General features: G+C 40.9%; 1 protein-coding gene across 1 annotated transcript; it reads right to left on the bottom strand.

Annotated features, from left to right (window-relative positions):
• Positions 1-3,743: 3,743 nt before the first annotated feature.
• LOC133758595 (protein Hikeshi-like) lies at positions 3,744-4,509 on the bottom strand. The gene has a single exon (XM_062189780.1). The coding sequence runs from the start codon at positions 4,489-4,491 to the stop codon at positions 3,955-3,957; it is 537 nt and encodes a 178-aa protein (XP_062045764.1). The 5' UTR covers positions 4,492-4,509; the 3' UTR covers positions 3,744-3,954.
• Between the last annotated feature and the right edge of the window lie 16,012 nt (positions 4,510-20,521).

Below are 20,521 nucleotides of genomic sequence, written 5' to 3'. Positions count from 1 at the left end.
AAGGTTGGAAGAGGACGATAGAGGTAGCCTCTCAGCTGCCAGACAGGCACTAGATGGGTCTCACAATTACCAAACCCTTTGAAATATTAGGGGCACAAGATGGGCTCACATGAGGCTGGTGATAAGACATGATGAAATATGTTTGCACCACCAATGCATAGATCTTCACTTGTACATGGACAAGTCTAGAACCTCCATTTACAGGCACTGGCCTAGGGATAGGGACCATTAGGATCTGCCCAGTATTGGGCTTTACCAGTCTGGCACTGAGTTCCAAGACATGTTTCTTGCTGTCTGCTAAAGACTAGGGGAAGTATGACAAAGGAAGCCCCTTGGCTGTCCAGCCTGGCACTAAGCTGGGTCATACCTAGGTTACATTGTCACCAGGTTCTACAAAGTCTTGGGGGTGCACACCCGGCCCAATTGAGGCTGGTGGTAATACACACTGAAATGACACTCTCCCATTGGAGCCCAAGTCTCTACCAGCTGCTGCAGCAAGCCTACAGGCTCAGTATGTGAACTTTATCAGATGCTGCGTCTCATGGTTGGCAGGTCTAAGCTCTGAGGCAGGGTCCTGATCTTCTGTCCTACCCTTCTTCCCCAGGAGTTGGAGTCTTGCTCTGCTGTCTGCTTGGAGGTTGGGAGAGAGTGGCAAAGGCAGTCTCCTGGCTCCCTGGAAATGGAAAGTCCACAGATACATACCATGGGGCCCTGTATGACTCTGAATTTTATTAGAATAGAACTGAAAAATGCCTTTTGAAAAATGCCTGTTGAAGTCCTTCGCTCATTTCTTAACTGGGTTCTTTGCTTTGTTGGTGTAGAGTTTACTGAGGTCATCACAGATTCTGGATATCAATCCTTTATCAGTTGCATAGTTTGCATCTCTAAAAGACTGGACTGAATGCCCTCTCCCTCTTGCATCAAGAGGAGGTAAGGTGCCTCTCTCCATGCTTTATTACTTGGAGCTGGGGGAAGGATGACCTAAGCAACTCTCTCCTTCTTGCCTTCTTCAATGGATTTTCCTTATTATTATACTAAAACTAGGCACTGAGGCCTCTCACCTGGCTGCTATAGTTTTTGTGAAGGTGATCTGGTGCATGAATAGCTATTCAAACTGGTGTATCCATAGAGATGGTCACTGGTGCTTATTACTCAGTGGACATCTTGCTCTAGCTCCTCCCATTCACTTTTGAAGGATAAACCTTTTTTTACCAAAGTATTAATTAATAATATTTTACTTCTGCATTTGAAGGCAATTCAAAGAATTTTAAGAAACATTCCCAGTTGTGAGTGTATCAATGGAAAATTACATGAATTTCATAGGTAACATAAGCAGTTTTCAACACAATAGTAGAGTAAAAACCTCTTGGTAAATTATTTATAATATAGGAATGATAAGAAATAATGAAAGTAGGACCCTTTCCTCTTCTGTTTGAGAAAGCTAAAGGAATGTTAGCAAGGTTTTAATTTAATCAACATATGTTGCTTGTAATGCATAACACATTTTTTTGTTAAAAATTAATTTTATTTATTTGAAAAAGAGTTACAGAAAGACATAGAGACAGAGAGGTCTTCCACCCACTGGTTCACTCCTCAAATGGCCACAATAAATGGAGCTGAGCCAATCCAAAGGCAGGAGCCAGGAGCTTCTTCTGGGTCTCCCACACGGGTGCAGGGGCCGAAGGACTTGGGCCATCTTCTAATGCTTTCCCAGGTCATAGCAGGGAACTGGATCGGAGGTGGAGCAGCTGGGACTCGAACCACTGCCCATATGAGATGCTGGGGCTTCAACCCACTGCACTACAGCGCCAGCCCCAACATAACACATTTTTTCCTACAGCATCATCCCCCCCCAAAAAAACCTTTTATTTAAGGTATACAAACTTTATGTATTTCATAAATAGAACTTTAGGAACACAGTGATTCTTCTCACCCTATCTGTCATCCCTTCGGCACTCCCACCCTTTTTCCTCTTCTCTCTGTTATCCCTTTCTTATTTTTTTGCTAATATCTATTTTCAATTAATTTTATACACATAAGATTAACTCTATACTAAGTAAAGAGTTCAATAAATAGCATGGAAAAAAAAACTGTTCCTCAACAACTGAGACAAGAGTTGTTCAAAGTCACCACATCTCAAAGCCTCAATTTCATCTATAGATTACCTTTTAGGTGTTCTACTTGTTACCACAGATCACAGAGAACATATGGTATTTGTTCTTTTAGGACTGACTCATTTACTAAGTATAATGTTTTCCAGTTGCATCTATTTTGTTGCAAATGACAGGATTTCATTACTTTTAACCACTATTTAATATTCCATGGTGCATAAATCCCATAATTTCTTTAATCCAGTCTTCAGTTCACAGACACTTGGGTTGATTTCATATCTTAGCTATTGTGAATTGAGCTGCAATAAACATGGGGGTACAGATCACTCTTTCATATGCTCAGTTTATTTCCTTTGGGTAAATTCCTAGGAGAGGGATGGCTGGGTCATATGGTAGGTTTATATTCAGATTTCTCAAATATCTCCATACTGTCTTCCACAGTGGCTGTATCAGTTTACATTCCTACCAACAGTGGATTAGGGTACTTTTTTCCCCACTTCCTCACCAGCATTTGTTGCTTGCTGATTTCTGTATGAAAGCCATTCTAACTGGGGTGAAGTGAAACCTCATTGTGGTTTTGATTTGCATTTCCCTGATGGCTAGTGATCCTGAGCACTTTTTCATGTGTCTGTTTGCCATTTGAATTTCCTCTTTTGAAAAATGCCTGTTGGGCCATCAAGGAGAGAGGCGCTTTTCTCTGAAGGGAGGAAGGAACCTCCACTGTGATACGGCCTTGACTAAACAAGTTCAGAGTCGGTGAACTCAAGGGACTTCCATAGCCTAGACAGCTCATAGCAAGAGTCTCGGGTGATTGCTGACATCATAAATAAGAGTGCCAATTGTTAAATCAACAACGGGAGTCACTGGGTACATGCTCCCCACGTAGGATCTCTGTCCTTAATGTGTTTTACTATGAAACTTAAAAACACTACTAGTGGAACAATACCCTATACCTTGTGCGGTTGTGTGAGTGCAGCCTGTTGAAATCCTTGCTTAGTATATACTAAGTTGATCTTTAGTATATGAAGGTAATTGAAAATTAAACTCGATAAAGGGCGGGATGGGAGAGGGAGAGGGGAGGGCCACGGGAGGGAATGAAGTTGGGGGGGATGCCACAACAATACAAAAGTTGCACTTTGCAAATTCATATTCATGAAATAAAAAATAAAAAAATTTTAAAAAAAAGAAAAATGCCTGTTGAAGTCCTTCGCTCATTTCTTTTTTTTTTTTTTTTGATGAAGGTATTCTTATTTTTTAATGTTTTTAATTTATTTATTTATTTTTTTTAGTTTTTTTTTTTGACAGGCAGAGTGGACAGTGAGAGAGATAGACAGAAAGGTCTTCCTTTTTGCCGTTGGTTCACCCTCCAATGGCCGCCGTGGTTGGCGCACTGCGGCCGGCGCACCGTGCTGATCCGATGGCAGGAGCCAGGTGTTTATCCTGGTCTCCCATGAGGTGCAGGGCCCAAGTACTTGGGCCATCCTCCACTGCACTCCCTGGCCACAGCAGAGAGCTGGCCTGGAAGAGGGGCAACCAGGATAGAATCCGGTGCCCCGACCGGGACTAGAACCCGGTGTGCCGGCGCCGCAAGGCGGAGGATTAGCCTATTGAGCCACGGCGCCGGCCTGTTTTTAATTTTTTACAAAGATTTTTAATTAAGTTTCACAGTCACTAAGCAGTTTTTACACTTAGGCTTCATGATTCTCTTGTCTTCGTGCTTTCAAATGGAGTCATCTTCCAAACATGACAAATTTCAGGATCCATCATATAGCTTTTTATTCAAATTATGTTTTCCAAAAGAGAGGATTCTGTGTTAGTCGCCTTTGAAAGTTCTCATACCATTTCAGAACCACATTTGCTGGAATGAACATTTCAGATGGACTTTTGGTGTCATCTGGGCCTGAGAGACAGCAAATGATGAAGCAAAATTGTAGAAGTTGTCCAACATTTTTTGTGTGAACTGAGTGAATGAGTCAACTGAGGATACAGCAGCATTGCCTACAGGAGTCTGCTGAGCCAAACTGTCCAACAGTTCCACTGAAATTCCAATCTGAGCAACAGATGGAGTCTGGACAATATTCATGGTTCCAAAGGGGTGCTGGCTTCCTTCTCCAGATTTAAGTCCTGAAATTTTGAAGATGGCACTTGGTTTCCCATTTGTGACAAATCCTAGGAGTTGCCATACTGGTATTCCATTTGAATAAGGATAGGAAAAGTAGACAGACCCTCCCATTCCTTCAGGAAATGGGATTGTTCCAAGCATAAAAACAACAACATGGTTGATATTTTCATAATCAGGCAGGTCAAAAACAAATTTATCCTCTGCTACTTGCTGTGCAGCTGTTTGCACCAGCCTCCCTGCCACCAGGCAGCCAAACATGGCAGCAGCAGTGGCACTGCTCAACCGGCAAGGTCTTGATGCCGACGACTAAGAGTCCTGGAGATTCTGCCCTAATCGAGCCCAAGAACCTTCCAGAACTTGCAGGAGGGAGCCTGCCTCTCCACTACATAGTGACTGGGCCAGTGGCAAGAACGCCGTCTCTCATTTCTTAACTGGGTTCTTTGCTTTGTTGGTGTAGAGTTTACTGAGGTCATCGTAGATTCTGGATATTAATCCTTTATCAGTTGCATAGTTTGCAAATAATTTCTCCTATTCTGTTGGTTACCTCTTCACTTTGAGTGTTTCTTTGAGAGTGCAGAAGCTTCTCAATTTGATGTAATCCCATTTGTCAATTTTGGCTTTGATTGCCTGTGCCTCTGGGATCTTTTCCAAGAACTCTTTGCCTATGCCGATGTCTTTCAGGGTTTCCCCAGTATTTTCTAATAAATTTCTGTTAGTCCTGTTATTCAGAACCCTAAGCTGGTGGGTCTTCTTCCTTCCAACAGTTTAAATATTTCACTCTACTCTTCTTGTTTATACGGTTTCTTAGGAAAAGTTGGATTTAATTCTTATCTTTGCTACTCTAGCTAAGTTTCCATGCACCCACCGTTGGCTTATTTCAAGACTTTTTCTTTCTCTTTGATTTTCTGAAGTTTGAGCAAGATATGCCTAGATATAATTTTATTTTGCATCCTCTTGGGTGCTCTCTGAGGTTTCTGAATATGTAGTTTGGTGTCTGGCATTAACTTAGGGGAAATTCTGTCACTAATGCTTCATCTGTTGTTTCTGTTCTTTTCTACGTGTCTTCTTTTGGTATTCCTATTAAATACATGCTACATCTTTCACAGTTGTTCCATAGTTCTTGGATAGACTTTTTAAAAAGTCTTTCTCCTCTTTGCTTTTCCTGTTGGGAAATTTCTCCTGCTATATCTTCAAGCTTACTGTTTGTTTCATCATCTGCATCCATCATGATGAGGCATCAAAGGCATTCTTCATCTTCATTATAGTATCTCTTATTTCTACCATTTCCTTTTGAAAAATTTTTATAGTTTACATTCTGCTACCTACATGACCCATATTAATCTCAGTTGTTTTAAATTAAAGACCTAATCATTAATTCCAACATTCCTGTCATATCTAGGTCTGATTCTGATGCTGACTATTTCTTTAATCTGTGTTTTCTGTCATTTAGATGGAAGAAGTGAGGAGGCAGGATGTATACTCCAGTGTTATGATTATATCTCAGCCTTTGGCTGAGCGTGAGTCCCTGGATGTGAATTTCACCACTGCTTCTCAGTTTTATTGCCCCATTAGGTGTGACAAGATGACTACAGGTGGCTGAAGTTGAGTATCTCCCACATAAGTTAGACTCTGAAAACAGTTTCTCCTTATGGAAGGCTTTCTTAAGAATAGAATGTTAAGAACAGCCATTTCAAAATGGCTCTTTCTTCTTCCTCTTTCTGCCCCTGTTTCCCTTATTAGAAGTGTAATGAAATTTTTCTTTGCTCTTTACTCTGAGAATTGGTAGAGCTTCTGAAGGTAAATCTCACAAAGTGTGAAGTCCTCTCTACAACTCCCCATCCCAATGACTATGATTATCCCTAGTTTTTGAACTCTTGGGCTTATACAGAGAGAGATGTCAGCAACTTGTCAAACAATTCAGATTTTTCCATCCTAGTGCTGGATCCCAGGAAATAGATTTCTGCTCTGATAACTTGTGATTTTTCTCTATCTGCCTCTTTGTCTCTCCAATTTTGGAGGCAGCAGCTTACCCTGTAATCTCAGTTCTCTGACTCATCTAAGAAAAGTTGATGATTCAGTCTGTTCAGCTTTTTATTTGTTGCTAGGATAGAATGGCAACTTCTAAGCTCCCCACTTCTGAGACTAGAAACCAGAAGAATTCCTAAATATTTTATCAGACAAGTAAAAACTGAGAGAATTAATTACTCATAGGCCTGCCATAAAAATCTTACAGGAATACAAAGAAATAAAAGTATCTGTGAATGAAGAAAATCATGAAAGATATTTTTCCTTATTTTTAATCATCTGAAATATAACTAACTAGACTAAAAATAGTAGCAATGACTTGTGATAAAGTAAAATGTATGATTATTGCACAAAATTGGGAGAAACTGGAGTATTATCATAAGGTTCTTAAATTACCCATGAAGTAGTATATTATTTGAAGGCTGGGTGTTAACTAATAGAGGTGCTTATGAGGGTGCTTCAAAAATTTGTGAACATTGAATTAAAAGATTATTTTAATGCATAAAAACCCCTGAAATCTATGCACAATTTTTTCATGCATTTTCCATGAATTTTTTGAAGGACCCTCACATTATAAACTATAGGACATCCACTAAAATTTGTTTAAAAGAGGTCCAAATAAAAAACCAATAGTGGCGATAAAACGGAATTATAAAAAAGTCAAAGTACGCAGAAAAAGAAAAAAGACAAAGAACAGATGGAATCAGTAGGAAAAAACAGAAAATTATATTTAATCTGACTGCTTTAATAATTATATTAAATATAAGTTGCCTAAATAAAAGATACAGATTGTCAAACTGGATGAAAAGTCAAGACACAATTATATGCTGTCTACAAGAAAACCACTCTAAGCAAAAAGTCACAGGTTAACAAGACACAGACTATAAGAAAACATTTGCAAGATACATATTTGATAAAGGACTGTTTCCCAAAATATGCACAGAACTCCTAAAATTCAGTAAAAGAAAAAAACAATTACAAATAAGCTAAATATCTGAACAGACACCTCATCAAAGAAGATATATAGATGGGATAAGAATATAAAAAGATGCTAGAGAATGGCATTGTGGCATAGCGGGTTAAGCTGCCACCTGTGACGCTAGCATCCCACATGGGCATGGGTTCATGTCCCAGCTGCTCCACTTCCTATCCAGTTCCACGCTCATGCTTCTGGGAAAGCAGCAAATGTCCCAAGTATTCATTCAAGAGACCTAGAAGAAGCTCCTGGCTCTTGGCTTTGGCCTGGCCCATCCCTGGCTATTGCAGCCATTTGGGGAGCCAACCTGTGAATGGAAGATCTATCCCTCTCTGTTTCTCCCTCTCACTCTGTAACTCTGCCTTTCAAATAAATTTTTAAAAATTATTTTAAATATGCCAAAGACCATATGTCATTAGGGTACTGCAAATTAAAATAACAGTAGAATACCACTAAACATTTATTAGAATGGTGAAAAAAAAAAAAGTGCAACGCCAAATGCTGGTGGGCACATGGAACCACAGGAACTCTCATTTATTGCTGGTAGGAGTGAAAAATACTACAACCATTTTGGAAGGTACTTTGGTAGTTTCTTACAAAGTTAAACATAATCTTATTATATGGTTTGGCAATCATGCTGCTTGCTATTTGCCCAAATTAGTTAAAAAACCTACATCCACACAAAACCTGCACAAACATGTTTTTGGCAGCTTTATTCATAACTGCCAAAATCTGCTTGCAACCACAATGCCCTCCAAGAGATGAACAGATAAACTGATATTCTACACAATGAACTATCCTTCAGTAATATAAAGCAATGAACCACAAAAATACATGAAGGAAATTTAAGTGCATATTGCTAAGTAAAGGAAGCCAAACAGAAAAGACTACATAATGTATGACTCTAACTACGACATTCTGGAAAAGGCAAAAGTATTGAAACAGTAAAAAAGATCAGTGGATGCCAAGATCTGGGAGTGTGGGGATGGTAGTCATCAACAGATAGCACACAGAGAATTTTCAGGGCACTAAAACTATTCTGGGCCGGCGCCGTGGCTTAACAGGCTAATCCTCCGCCTTGCGGCGCCGGCACACCGGGTTCTAGTCCTAGTTGGGGCGCTGGATTCTATCCCGGTTACCCCTTTAAAAAAAAACAAAACAAAAAAAAAACTATTCTGATATTGTAATGGTGGATACATGACATTATATATGTCAGAACCAACAGAAACATGCAACACAGTGAACTCTAATATAAACAGTGAACTTTAGATAATAATAATGGATCAATTTTGTTCATCAATTATAACAAATATATCACATGAATGCCGGATGTTAGTAACAGGGAAAACTGGGGAAGCAGGAGACATAAATGTGAATAATCTGTACTGTCTGCCCAATTGTTCTGTAAAACAATTTTTTTCTGGAAAGTCAATCAACTTAATAAAAGCAAAATTATGCATTTTATACAGAAACACCAGCTTAACAGAGCAGTAATGCTTATATTAATATCAGAGAAATTTGACTTCTAAACCAAAAAATGGCCATCTGTAAGACTAATATTACATGATGATAAAGTGGTAAATTAACCAAGAAGGCAAAAGTATATACATTTAACAGAGCTCCAAAATGTATGTAGCAAAAACTAATAGAACTGAGTAGAAATAGACAAACCTACAACTACAGACATCAACACTCATCAATAATTAATAAAACAGAGTAAATAAGGATATAGAACTGAGTAGAAATAGACAAACCTACAACTACAGACATCAACACTCATCAATAATTAATAAAACAGAGTAAATAAGGATATAGAACTGAGTAGAAATAGACAAACCTACAACTACAGACATCAACACTCATCAATAATTAATAAAACAGAGTAAATAAGGATATAGAATACCTAAATAACACTGCTGACCAATCTGATTTAGCTGGCATTTAAAGAACAGTCAACCCAACAATGGCACAATACATATTCCTTTCAATACATATCAAACATTCACCAATGTATACCATATTCTTAGCCAAAACATAAACCTCAATAATTTAAATGAACTGAAATCTACAAAATCTGTTCTTCGATCAGAACCAAATAAAATCAGAATGATAAAGAAATCTGGGAATTCCCAAATATTTGACAATTAAGCAACATGTTTTGAAATAACTCATGAGTCAAAGTGGAAGTCATAAAGGAAATTAGATAATATTTTCAGTTAAATTAAAATAAAAACACAACATATCAAAATCTGTGTGGTGACCTTGACCATTTACTTAACTAGCAATGTCACAGTGATATCATGTGCTTCTCAATGATGCAACAATAAGGGTACATCCTTCCCCCAAATCCATATTGGTAGTCTAATAATAAGAAAACATCTAAATGAATCTCAGATGATGGTCCTCCTATAAGATATCTGACAAGTACCCTTTATAATAGCTAAGGCCATGGAAACGAAGGAAACAATAGAGACATGATACTAACAGAAAAAGGGTATCAGAAGAAAAGTTGATGAAATACCAATAAAGTATAGATGACAGGGTAACAGTAATAATAAATACTAATCTCTTAATTTTGAAAATGTAATGTGGTTATGTAAGTTGTTAACATTAGGGTAAACTGGGAAAAATACAATGTTTATTACTATTATATAAATCTAAAAGCATCCCAATATAATTTTTTAAATGTCCCATGGTATACAGCCAAGATAGTACTTACAAGAAAGTGTAAATCATTAAATGGTTTTTTTTAAGATTTATTTTATTTATTTGAAAGACAGAGCCACAGAAAGAGGTCGAGACAGAGAGAGGTCTTCCATCCGCTGGTTCACCCCCCAGAAGGCCGCAACAGCTGAAGCTGTGCCAATCTAAAGCCAGTAGCCAGGAGCTTCTTCTGGGTCTCCCACATGGGTACAGGGGCCCAAGCACTTAGGCCATCCTCCACTGCTCTCCCAGGCCACGGCAGAGAGCCGGATTGGAAGAGGAGTAGCTGGGACTAGAACCCGCACCCACATGGGATGCCGGTGCCCCAGACCAGGGCCTTAACCCGCTGTGCCACAGCGCCGGCCTCCTCATTAAATGATTTTAAGTTTAGTAAATAACCTAACCTGCTACACTAAAAGAAAATTCTATATAAAGCAAAGAGAAGGAAGGAATTTAATAATAGCAGAGTCAATGAAAACTGAAACAGAGAAACAATAGAAAAATGCATGAAACCAGAAGTTAATTATTTGAAAACTTTAATAAAATTAAATTGCTAGTCAGACTTACATTGAAAAAAAGAAGACACAGGCCGGCACCGTGGCTCAATAGGCTAATCCTCTGCCTTGCGGCACTGGCACACCAGGTTCTAGTCCCAGTTGGGGCGCCGGATTCTGTACCGGTTGCCCCTCTTCCAGGCCAGCTCTCTGCTGTGGCCCCGCAGTGCAGTGGAGGATGGCCCAAGTGCTTGGGCCCTGCACCCCATGGGGGACCAGGAGGAAGCACCTGGCTCCTGCCATTGGATCAGCACAGTGTGCCGGTCGCAGTGCGCCGGCCACGGCGGCCATTGGAGGGTGAACCAACGGCAAAGGAAGTCCTTTCTCTCTGTCTCTCTCTCTCTCTCTCACTGTCCACTCTGCCTGTCAAAAAAAAAAAAAAGGAAAAAAAGAAGACACAAATTACCATATCAGAAATGAAAGGAAGGCTGTCACAATAAATTGTTCTACATTAATAAATTCAACAACTGGGGCCAGTAGGAATAACTTCAGTAATCCTATACTTATCAAAAGTATATTCCAACAAAGAAAACTCCAGTATAAATGGAGCTCCCTGCTAATATGTCTGTTAAAGCAGCAGAACAGCCCCAGTATTTGGGCCCCTGAACCCACATGGTGGCCCAGAAGAAGCTCCCGGCTCCTGGCTTTGGCCTGGCCTAGCCCTGGCTGCTGCAGCCATTCGGGGAATGAATCAGTGAATGGAAGACCTCTTTTTCTATCTCTGTCTCTGTCTCTCTATAACTCTGCCTTTCAAATAAATAAAATAAATCTTTAAAAAAATCAATTAGGGGATGTTCTGTGGCATAGTGGGTAAAGTTGTCACCTGCTGTGCTGGCATCCCATATGGGCACTGGTTGAAGTTCTGGCTGCTCCACTTCCAATCCAGCTCTAAGCTATGGCCTCAGAAAGCAGTGGGAGATGACCCAAGTCTTTGGGCCCAGCTCTGGCTGCTGTGGTCATTTGGGAAGTAAACAAGCAGACAGAAGACCTCTCTCTTTGCCTCTGCCTCTCTGTAACTAAGACTTTCAAATAAATGAATAAATCCTTTTAGAAAAATCAATTAATGTGGGGTAGGTGCTGTGGCATAGCAGGTAAAGCCGCTGCCTGCAGTGCTGGCATCCAATATGGGCACCAGTTTGTGTGCTGGCTGCTCCACTTCTGATCTAGCTCTCTGCTATGGCCTGGGGAAGCAGTATAAGATGTCCCAAGACCTTGGGCCTCTGCATCCACATGGGAGACCAGGAAGAAGCTCCTGGCTCCTGGTTTCGGATGGGAACAACTCCAGCCGTTGCTGCCAACTGGGGAGTGAACCAGTGGAAGACCTCTCTCTCTACCTCTACCTCTACCTCTACCTCTACCTCTCTACCTCTCATTATCTGTGTAACTCTGACTTTCAAATAAATAAATAAATCTTTAAGAAATAAATTAATTAATAGACAGAATTAAAAAGAAGAAAACTATCTAACATGGGAAGCAGGCCACACAGTAGACTCATAGAATGACAAATGCCCTAAATAGCACTCTGGCCTCAGAATCAGCCCTTAAGGCATTTGGATCTGGCTAAAAAGCCCATGAGAGCATTTCGGGCATGGAAAGCAGGGACAGTGTGACAAAAAATGACCTACATGAAAGATCTCTGTGAGTGAGATCCTGGTGGAAAGAAGGGACCATCAAAGAAGGAGGTACCTTTCTCTGAAAGGAGGAGAGAACTTCCACTTTTATTATGGCCTTGTCTAAATAAAGTCGGAGTTTGTGGACTCAAGAGGCTTCCATAGCCTTGGCAGCTCATGACAAGAGCCTTAGGTGATCACTGACATCATAAATAAGAGTGTCCAATGTTTTGTTTGTTTGTTTTTGACAGGCAGAGTTAGACAGTGAGAGAGAGAGAGAGAGAGAGAGAGAGACAGAGAGAGAGAAAGGTCTTCCTTCCGTTGGTTCACCCCCAAAATGGCCGCTTTGGCTGGTGCGCTGCGCCGATCTGAAGCCAGGAGCCAGGTGCTTCTCCTGGTCTCCCATGCAGGTGCAGGACCCAAGCACTTGGGCCATCCTCCACTGCACTCCCAGGCCAAAGCAGAAAGCTGAACTGGAAGAGGGGCAACCAGAACAGAATTCGGCACCCCAACTGGGACTAGAACCCGGGGTGCCGGTGCCACAGGTGAAGGATTAGTCAAGTGAGCCGCAGCTCTGGCCAGAAGTGTCCATTGTTAAATCAACAACAGGAGTCACTGTGCACTTACGCCCTATGTAGGACCTCTGTCCTTAATTTGTTGTACTATGAGAATTAACAGTAAAACTAGTCTTCAAACAGTACTTTATACTTTGTGTGTCTGTGTGGGTGCAGACCGCTGAAATCTTTTTTAGTATAGAGTCGATCTTCTATATATAAAGATAATTAAAAATGAATCTTACTGAAGAATAGGATGGGAGAGGGAGTAGGAAGTGGGACAGTTTGGGGATTGGAGGGCAGGTATGGGGGAAGAACTGCTATAATCTCAAAGTTGTACTTATGAAATTTATATTTATTAAATAAAAGCTTTCTATAAAAAAAGAAAAAAGGCAAAATGGTAACAAAAAATCAATTAATATAATTCGCAGCATCAACAGACTAAAGATGAAAAAAAATTATTACATCAATAAATAAAGAATATCTGATAAAATTGGGGCCAGTGCTGTGGCAAAGTGGAGTGGATAAAGTCATTGCCTGAAATACCAGCATGTCTCATGGGTTTGAGACTCAGCTACTGCAATTCTAATGTGCCTGGGAAAGCAGTAGGAAATGGCCCAAGTGCTTGGGCCTCTGCACCCACACCAGAGATCTAGAAGAAGTTCCAGGTTCCTGGCTACAAAATGACCTGAGCCATTGTGGCTATTTCAGGAATGAAACAGCTAATCCAAGATTATCTCTTCTAACTATGCCTTTAAAATAATAATAATTTTAAAAATTCCTGTGAATCAGCTAAAAAATGACTTTATTTTAAAATGATTTATTTATTTGTTTGAAAGAGTTACAGAGAAAGAGAGATAGAGAGATCTTCCATTCGCTGGTTCACTCCCTAGATGACTACAATGGCCAGGGCTCAAAGCTGGGAGCCAGAATCATCATCCAGGTCTCTCATGTGGGTGGCAGGGGCCCAAACACTTGGGCCATCTTCCGCTGCTTTGCCAGGCCATTAGCAAGGAGCTGGATCAGAAGTGAGCAGCCAGGACATTAACTACTGCCCAGGTGGGTTGCTGGAGTTCCAAGTGGCAGCTTTACCTGCTATGTATGCCACCAACCCCCCAAAAAAAGAATTGAAAATGAATGACCAACAAACATGTAAAATTGTTCAAAATCATTAATAATCACGTCGAAACAGCAGGCATTATATGGGTACTGTGTTAGTCAAGGTAGGGCTGCTATAACAAAACACTAGTTTAAACACTGTACTTAGTTTGTAAGGGTGAAAAGTCGAAGATTAGGTGCTAGCAGTTTAATGTCTGGTGGTGGCCCATTTCCTGGTTCATAGTTACCTTCCTAATGTATCTTCATACAGCAGAAAGAAGGCTAGAGAGTTCTATGAAGTCTTTTATAACAGTACTATCCCATTCGTGAGGAGCATTTCTGCTCCTTACTATAGACCCTAAAAAAATGTATGTTTATGTGCACCAGTAGTCACCCATAAAAATGCTTATCACAAGGGCTGGTGTGGTAGCTGGGAAAGCCACCTCCTGCAGTGCTGGCAACCCATATGGCAATGGTTCAAATCCCGGCTGCTCCACTTCTGATCCAGCTCTCTGCTATGGTCTGGGAAAGCAGCGGAAGATGGCCCAAGTCCTTGGGCTCCTGTACCCACGTGGGAGACCTGGAGAAAGCTCCTGGCTCCTGGCTTCAGATCTACACAACTCTGGCCATTGCAGCCATCTGGAGAGTGAACCAGCGAATGGAAAACCTCTCTCTCTCTCTCTCTCTGCCTCTCTGTAACTATGTCTTTCAAATAAATAAATAAATCTTTAAAAGAAAAAAAGAATATTTGACAAAATTTAACTTTCCTATATGATAAATACTCTCAGCACACTAGGAAGGTAAAGGGAACATTCATAGCAAGAAAAATCTATCTATATAAAACCTTTGGCTTATATTTAATGCTGAAAACCTCCCTAAGATTAAAAATGAGACAAGAATACTTGCCCTTACCATTGCTATAAGAAAATGAAATAAAAGGCACATAGACTGGGAACAAAGCAATAAATGTCTCCTTTTGTAGGACTAGTTTTCTACATTGAAAATTATAAAGAATTTGTAACAAAGCTACTGGGATAATTAATAACTAATTAATAATTAGCTACTGGGATAATTAATAACTAATAATTAAGCAAGGCCACATAATAAAAAAAAACTGCATTTCTGTATATTAGCTATTAACAATGGGAAACTGAAATTTTAAAAATAGTACTATTTTAAATATCACACAAAAATCATGACAGTCAGCCCTCCATACATGGTGGTTCCACATCCACAGATTCAACCAACCATGGGTTGAAAATATTTTTAAAAAATTGCTGGAGGGGCTGGCACTATGGGGCATAGAAGCACTGCAGCACCAGCATCTCCTATGGCTGCCAAGTTGAATCTCGGCTGCTTCACTTGCAATCCAGCTCCCTGCTAATTCACCCAGGAAAGCAGTGGGCGATAGTCCAATTATATATGAGTAAGTAACTCAAAGATAGACCCAAAAAATGTATTATTCATTAAACAAAATACATTTAACTGCTGGAATAAATGACAGGACACTTGACCTGACATCACTGGCCCATGAAAACTTAACACAAATAAATATATTAACAATAAAAACAAAGAGAAGTCAATATCCATACATTACTATGAACAGAAAAACATAAAAATGAAAATCAGTCCTCACCAGGATCTGAAAATCCTAAGCAATCCAGCTCTAGCCAAAAACCAGAGGGAAGCTGAAATAGAATACTGCAACGAGAATTAAATGTAATTAAGCAAATAATCATTGATAAGAAAGAACACCACAAGTCAGAAACTGAAAAACTCAGAATGGATACAGAAAATGAAAGACATGGAATAGGGGCTAGTGTTGTGGCACAGCAGGTAAAGCCACCGCCTACAACACTGGTATCCCATATGGGCACTGGTTCAAGTCCCAGCTGCTCCATTTCTGATCCAACTCCATGCTGGTGGCCTACAAAACCAGAGGAAGATGCCCTAAGTCCCTGTGTCCCTGCACCCACGCAGGAGACCTGCATGAAGCTACTGGCTCATGCCTTTGGGCAGTGGTGGGACTATGAGTGGGAGGGCAGGTATGGTAGGAAGAATAACTATATTCCTAAAGTTGTACTTAAGAAATGTGGGGGCCAGCGCTGTGGCTCAGCAGGTTAAAGCCTGGCCTGAAGCGCCAGCATCCCATATGGGTGTCAGTTCTAGTCCCAGCAGCTCCTCTTCCAATCCAGCTCTCTGCTACGGCCTGGGAAAGCAGTAGAAGATGGGCCCCTGCACCCACATGGAAGACCTGGAAAAAGCTCCTGGCTCCTGGCTTCGGATCGACACAGCTCCAGCCATTGCGGCCATTTGGGGAGTGAACCAGCAGATGGAAGACCTCTCTCTCTGTCTCTACCTCTCTCTGTAACTCTTTCAAATATATACATTTTATAAAAAAAAAAGAAATATGTATTCATGAAACAAAAGGTATTTTGAAGAAAATAAAAACAATTTAAAATAAAATTTTAAAAAACTTTTAAAAGCTTTAAAAAAATCCCCCATGTAGTGAGGATAAAGGAATTCCAAATCAGCTGCATCATCCTAAAATGGAAAATACTAAATGTATGAGTCAACATTTTTTTTTTTTTTTGACAGGCAGAGTGGACAGTGAGAGAGAGAGAGAGACAGAGAGAACGGTCTTCCTTTGCCGTTGGTTCACCCTCCAGTGGCCGCTGCGGCTGGTGCGCTGCGGGCGGCGCATCATGCTGATCCGATGGCAGGAGCCAGGTACTTCTTCTGGTCTCCCATGGGGTGCAGGGCCCAAGCACTTGGACCATCCTCCACTGCATTCCCGGGCCACAGCAGAGAGCTGGCCTGGAAGAGGGCAACCGGGACAGAATCCGGCGCCCCGACCGGGACTAGAACCTGGTGTGCCGGCACCGCAAGGGGGAGGATTAGCCTAGTGAGCTGCGGGGCCGGCTGAGTCAACTTTTTCTTTTTTTCTTTTCTTTTCCTTTTTTTTTTTTTTTTTTTTTTTTGACAGGCAGAGTGGATAGTGAGAGAGAGAGACAGAGAGAAAGGTCTTCCTTTCTGTCGTTGGTTCACCCTCCAACAGCCGCTGTGGCTGGCACATCGTGCTGATCCGAAGGTAGGAGCCAGATGCTTCTCCTGGTCTCCCATGGGGTGCAGGGCCCAAGGACTTGGGCCATCCTCCACTGCCTTCCCGGGCCATAGCAGAGAGCTGCCCTGGAAGAGGGGTAACCAGGATAGAATCCGGCGCCCCAACCAGGACTAGAACCCGGTGTGCCGGCACCGCAAGGCGGAGGATTAGCCTGTTAAGCCACGGCGCCGGCTCTGAGTCAACATTTTTATGAGAGTGACCTAACCTGCACAGGACTTTGCATAAATGAAGAATCAAAATTTTATCCCTCTGTGTCATGAACATTTTAGAATTTGCACATTACACCCAAACCCAGAGGGAGGGTCAGTTGGTAATGTGGTAAAGGGGCAGACCAATACAGAGCAAATCATTCATTCTACTTTGCTCTCCAAAGTCTTACCAAGACAAAATAGCTGATGAGTAAAGTCCTGTACAGACCGCTATGCTGAAAACTTGACATTTTTGAAGTAATTCAGGGCTTGGACCATGGTAATAATGCTTTGCTCACCTGCATTCAGCTGCTTTGGCATCTGTTGCATCCAAAGAATTGAGTGGTAATGGTTGCTGATGCTGTGGATGTGTGGCCTGCTAACAATTAAGCAATTAACAATACTCAGGGTGGAGCAACACTTAGTCCCAAAGAGCAATAACAATGATATTCTTAGGAAAGAACATGAAAGGTAGTATTTGGAATCTATAAAAGTCATTCACCTCCCTTCATTTCCATTCCCCAAATATATCCAGTATTTTCAGTTATTTCCTTTCATATCTTATTTCAAGTATATGCTTCAGAAAGTAGTGAGATTATCTTTAACATCAGAGGTTCAGCCTCAAAGAAGACACTGAAAATACTCACATGGACCAGCTTATTAGTGGGAAAGTAATTTATTTAAAATGTTAGGGAGAGGTGGGGAGAATTATGTGAATCAAGAGATCTGAGCAAGTTCTGATCCAAGGTAATATAAGAATGAGACTCTAAGAAGCAAAGCACTAAAGCCATCTGTCACACCATTCAGTAGCAGCTATTTAATTTCTCTTTGATTTCTTAAAATTCGATTTCAGCTTCCTGGAACATGGGACCTTCCTAGTTTTGATTCCCTGGGTCCCCATGAAAGGTTCAGAGTTTCAAGAGCACATCACAGCTACAAAACTGGCACTTTAAATGATACAAAAAGCTTATGTGACATTTTTATCTCTGTATTTCTCAAATCCTAAAGGACAAAAAAAGGTTGAGATCCCCTATCTGAAATGCTCAGCACCAGAATTAGTTCAGATTTCAGAGGCTTTCAGATTTTGATTTGCATAGACTTTACTAGTTGCTCAGCCGTAATGTAAAATCCAATATGCTCCAAAATCCTTAACTTTTTTCTTTTTTAAAAAAATATTTATTTATTTACTTGAAAGTCACAGGTACACTGAGAGAGAAGGAGAGGCAGAGAGAGAGAGGTCTTCCATTCACTGGTTCACTCCCCAGATGGCCACAATGGCCAGAGCTGTGCCAATCTGAAGCCAGGAGCCAGGAGCTTTCTCCTAGTCTCCCACGTGGGTACAGGGGCCCAAGGACTTGGGCCATTCTCCACTGCTTTCCCAGGCCACAGCACAGAGCTGGATCAGAAGTGAAGCAGACAGGACACGAATCGGCACCTACACTGGATGCTGGCACTGCAGGCGGCAGCTTTACCCACTACACCACAGCGCCGGCCCCAATCCTTGACTTTTTGAGCACTGTATTGTCACCCAAAAGTTTTGGAGTTAGAAATCTCTGGATTTGGGATTTGAGGATTAGAGATTTTCCATCTGTATCAAAGGCAACAAGAACAACTTTGAACAACTATGTACAAATAGAAACCCATGGATACTACTTACCCACTAGGGATCCCTTGAAAAAAAGCCTTCAAGTTCAATCTGTAAGTAAGCTGAAGGTGCAGCAGGATTTTCACAGCCCTAATCTCATTCTCTTTAGGAAAAACCTGCTCAGTGATGTGAGCCTAGCAGTACGGTCCTTTATATACCAGAGAAGCAGAAAGTGAAGGGGGAGAGGGAAGAAGGTTACATGAAATTGAAAGGATGTATCAAATAAAGAACAACCTAGAGGATATAATCTGATAATGCAATCCACTTTCCACATAACTGAAATCATCCAAACATAGTGGAAATTGGGGCACTGGGGCAATGATTCTCTAAAACTATTTTTTAACTACTGACCATTTTTAAAATTTTTTTTAAAGATTTATTTATTTATTTAAAGGCAGAATTAGAGGTTGGTGCCATGGCACAGTAGCTTAATCCACTGCCTGTAGCGCCAGCATCCCATATGGGCACCAGTTCAAGTTCTAGCTACTCCACTTTCGATCCAGTTCTCTGCTATGGCCTGGGAAAGCAATAGAAGATGGCCCAAGTCCTTGGACCTCTGTACCCATGTGGGAGACCGGGAAGAACCACCTGGCTCCTGGCTTCAGAGTGGCACAGCTCCAACCATTGCAGCTATTTGGGGAGTGAACCAACGGAAGGAAGACCTTTCTCTCTGTCTCTCCCTCTCACTGTCTTTAACTCTACCTCACAATTAAAATAAAATAAAAAAGACAGAATTACAGATAGGCAGAGAGAGAGAGAGAGCCAGAGCCAGAGACAGAGAGAGAGGTCCTCCATCTGCTAGTTCACTCCCCAGATGGCCTCAATGGCCAGAGCTGTGCCAATCCAAAGCCAGGAGCCAAAAGCTTCTTCCAGGTGTCCCACGCAGCTGCAGGGGCCCAAGGACTTGGGCCATTCTCCACAGTTTTCCCAGGCCATACCAGAGAGCTGAATGGGAAGTGGAGCATCCAGGACTCGAACTGGCACCCATATGGGATGCCGATACTGCAGACAGTGGCCCTCACCTGCTACGTCACAGCGACTGCCCCAGGACCACATTTTGGTTATTAAAATGTAAGCTAATTCAAATTAAGTAAAATTTTAAAAATGTATTTCTCTCATACAAATCACATTTCAAACATTCGAACAGTCATATATGCTTAACGTCACAGATACAGAATATTTCCATCAGCATGTAAATGGCTACTATGAAGTGCCGGTTTTAAAACAACTCCTGGAATTAAAAAATGTGACAAAATCCTGTTATGGACTTACAAGGATAAACTTCAAATGAACCATTTGTGGAGTTCCCAGCTAGCTTACTAGCAAATTGCTTCTGGAGGAATTATCTTTCAAGTAAATTGTACAAAGAATTGTACAGATAAAATTCCAAAGTAAGCAGCTCCCATTTAAAAAGGGAGGGGGGACGAGAAATTACAAAATAAATGAGAAATAAGTCATTATGAAGAAGACTGGCAGGGGAAAAAAGAAGAAACAGTTCAAAAAAGTTCAGATATTGTAATTATCTGACACACAGTATGAAAAAGTATACTTAATATATATAAAAAAAAGTGAAACAGCAGCTCAAAATATGACAAAACTTCAATAACGTATGGAGCAAACAATGAAAAACTACCCAAACTGAAGTATTACATAACTAAATGGAAAAATTAATAGATTGGGGCTAACAAAAAAGATGGAGAATAGGAAGGAAGTTTATTGCTCTAGTCTAGAAAAAGATAGTTTTTTTAAAAAGTGAAGAGAATGCCATCTCAAGGAAGAGTTAGGGAAAAAACTGTAGAGGAAATTCCACA

This window comes from Lepus europaeus, chromosome 4 (assembly GCF_033115175.1).
Source record: "Lepus europaeus isolate LE1 chromosome 4, mLepTim1.pri, whole genome shotgun sequence".
Classification (NCBI taxonomy): Eukaryota; Metazoa; Chordata; class Mammalia; order Lagomorpha; family Leporidae; genus Lepus; species Lepus europaeus.
The sequence above is the reverse complement of the archived record's forward strand: the minus strand, read 5'-3'. Positions and strand labels throughout refer to the sequence as shown.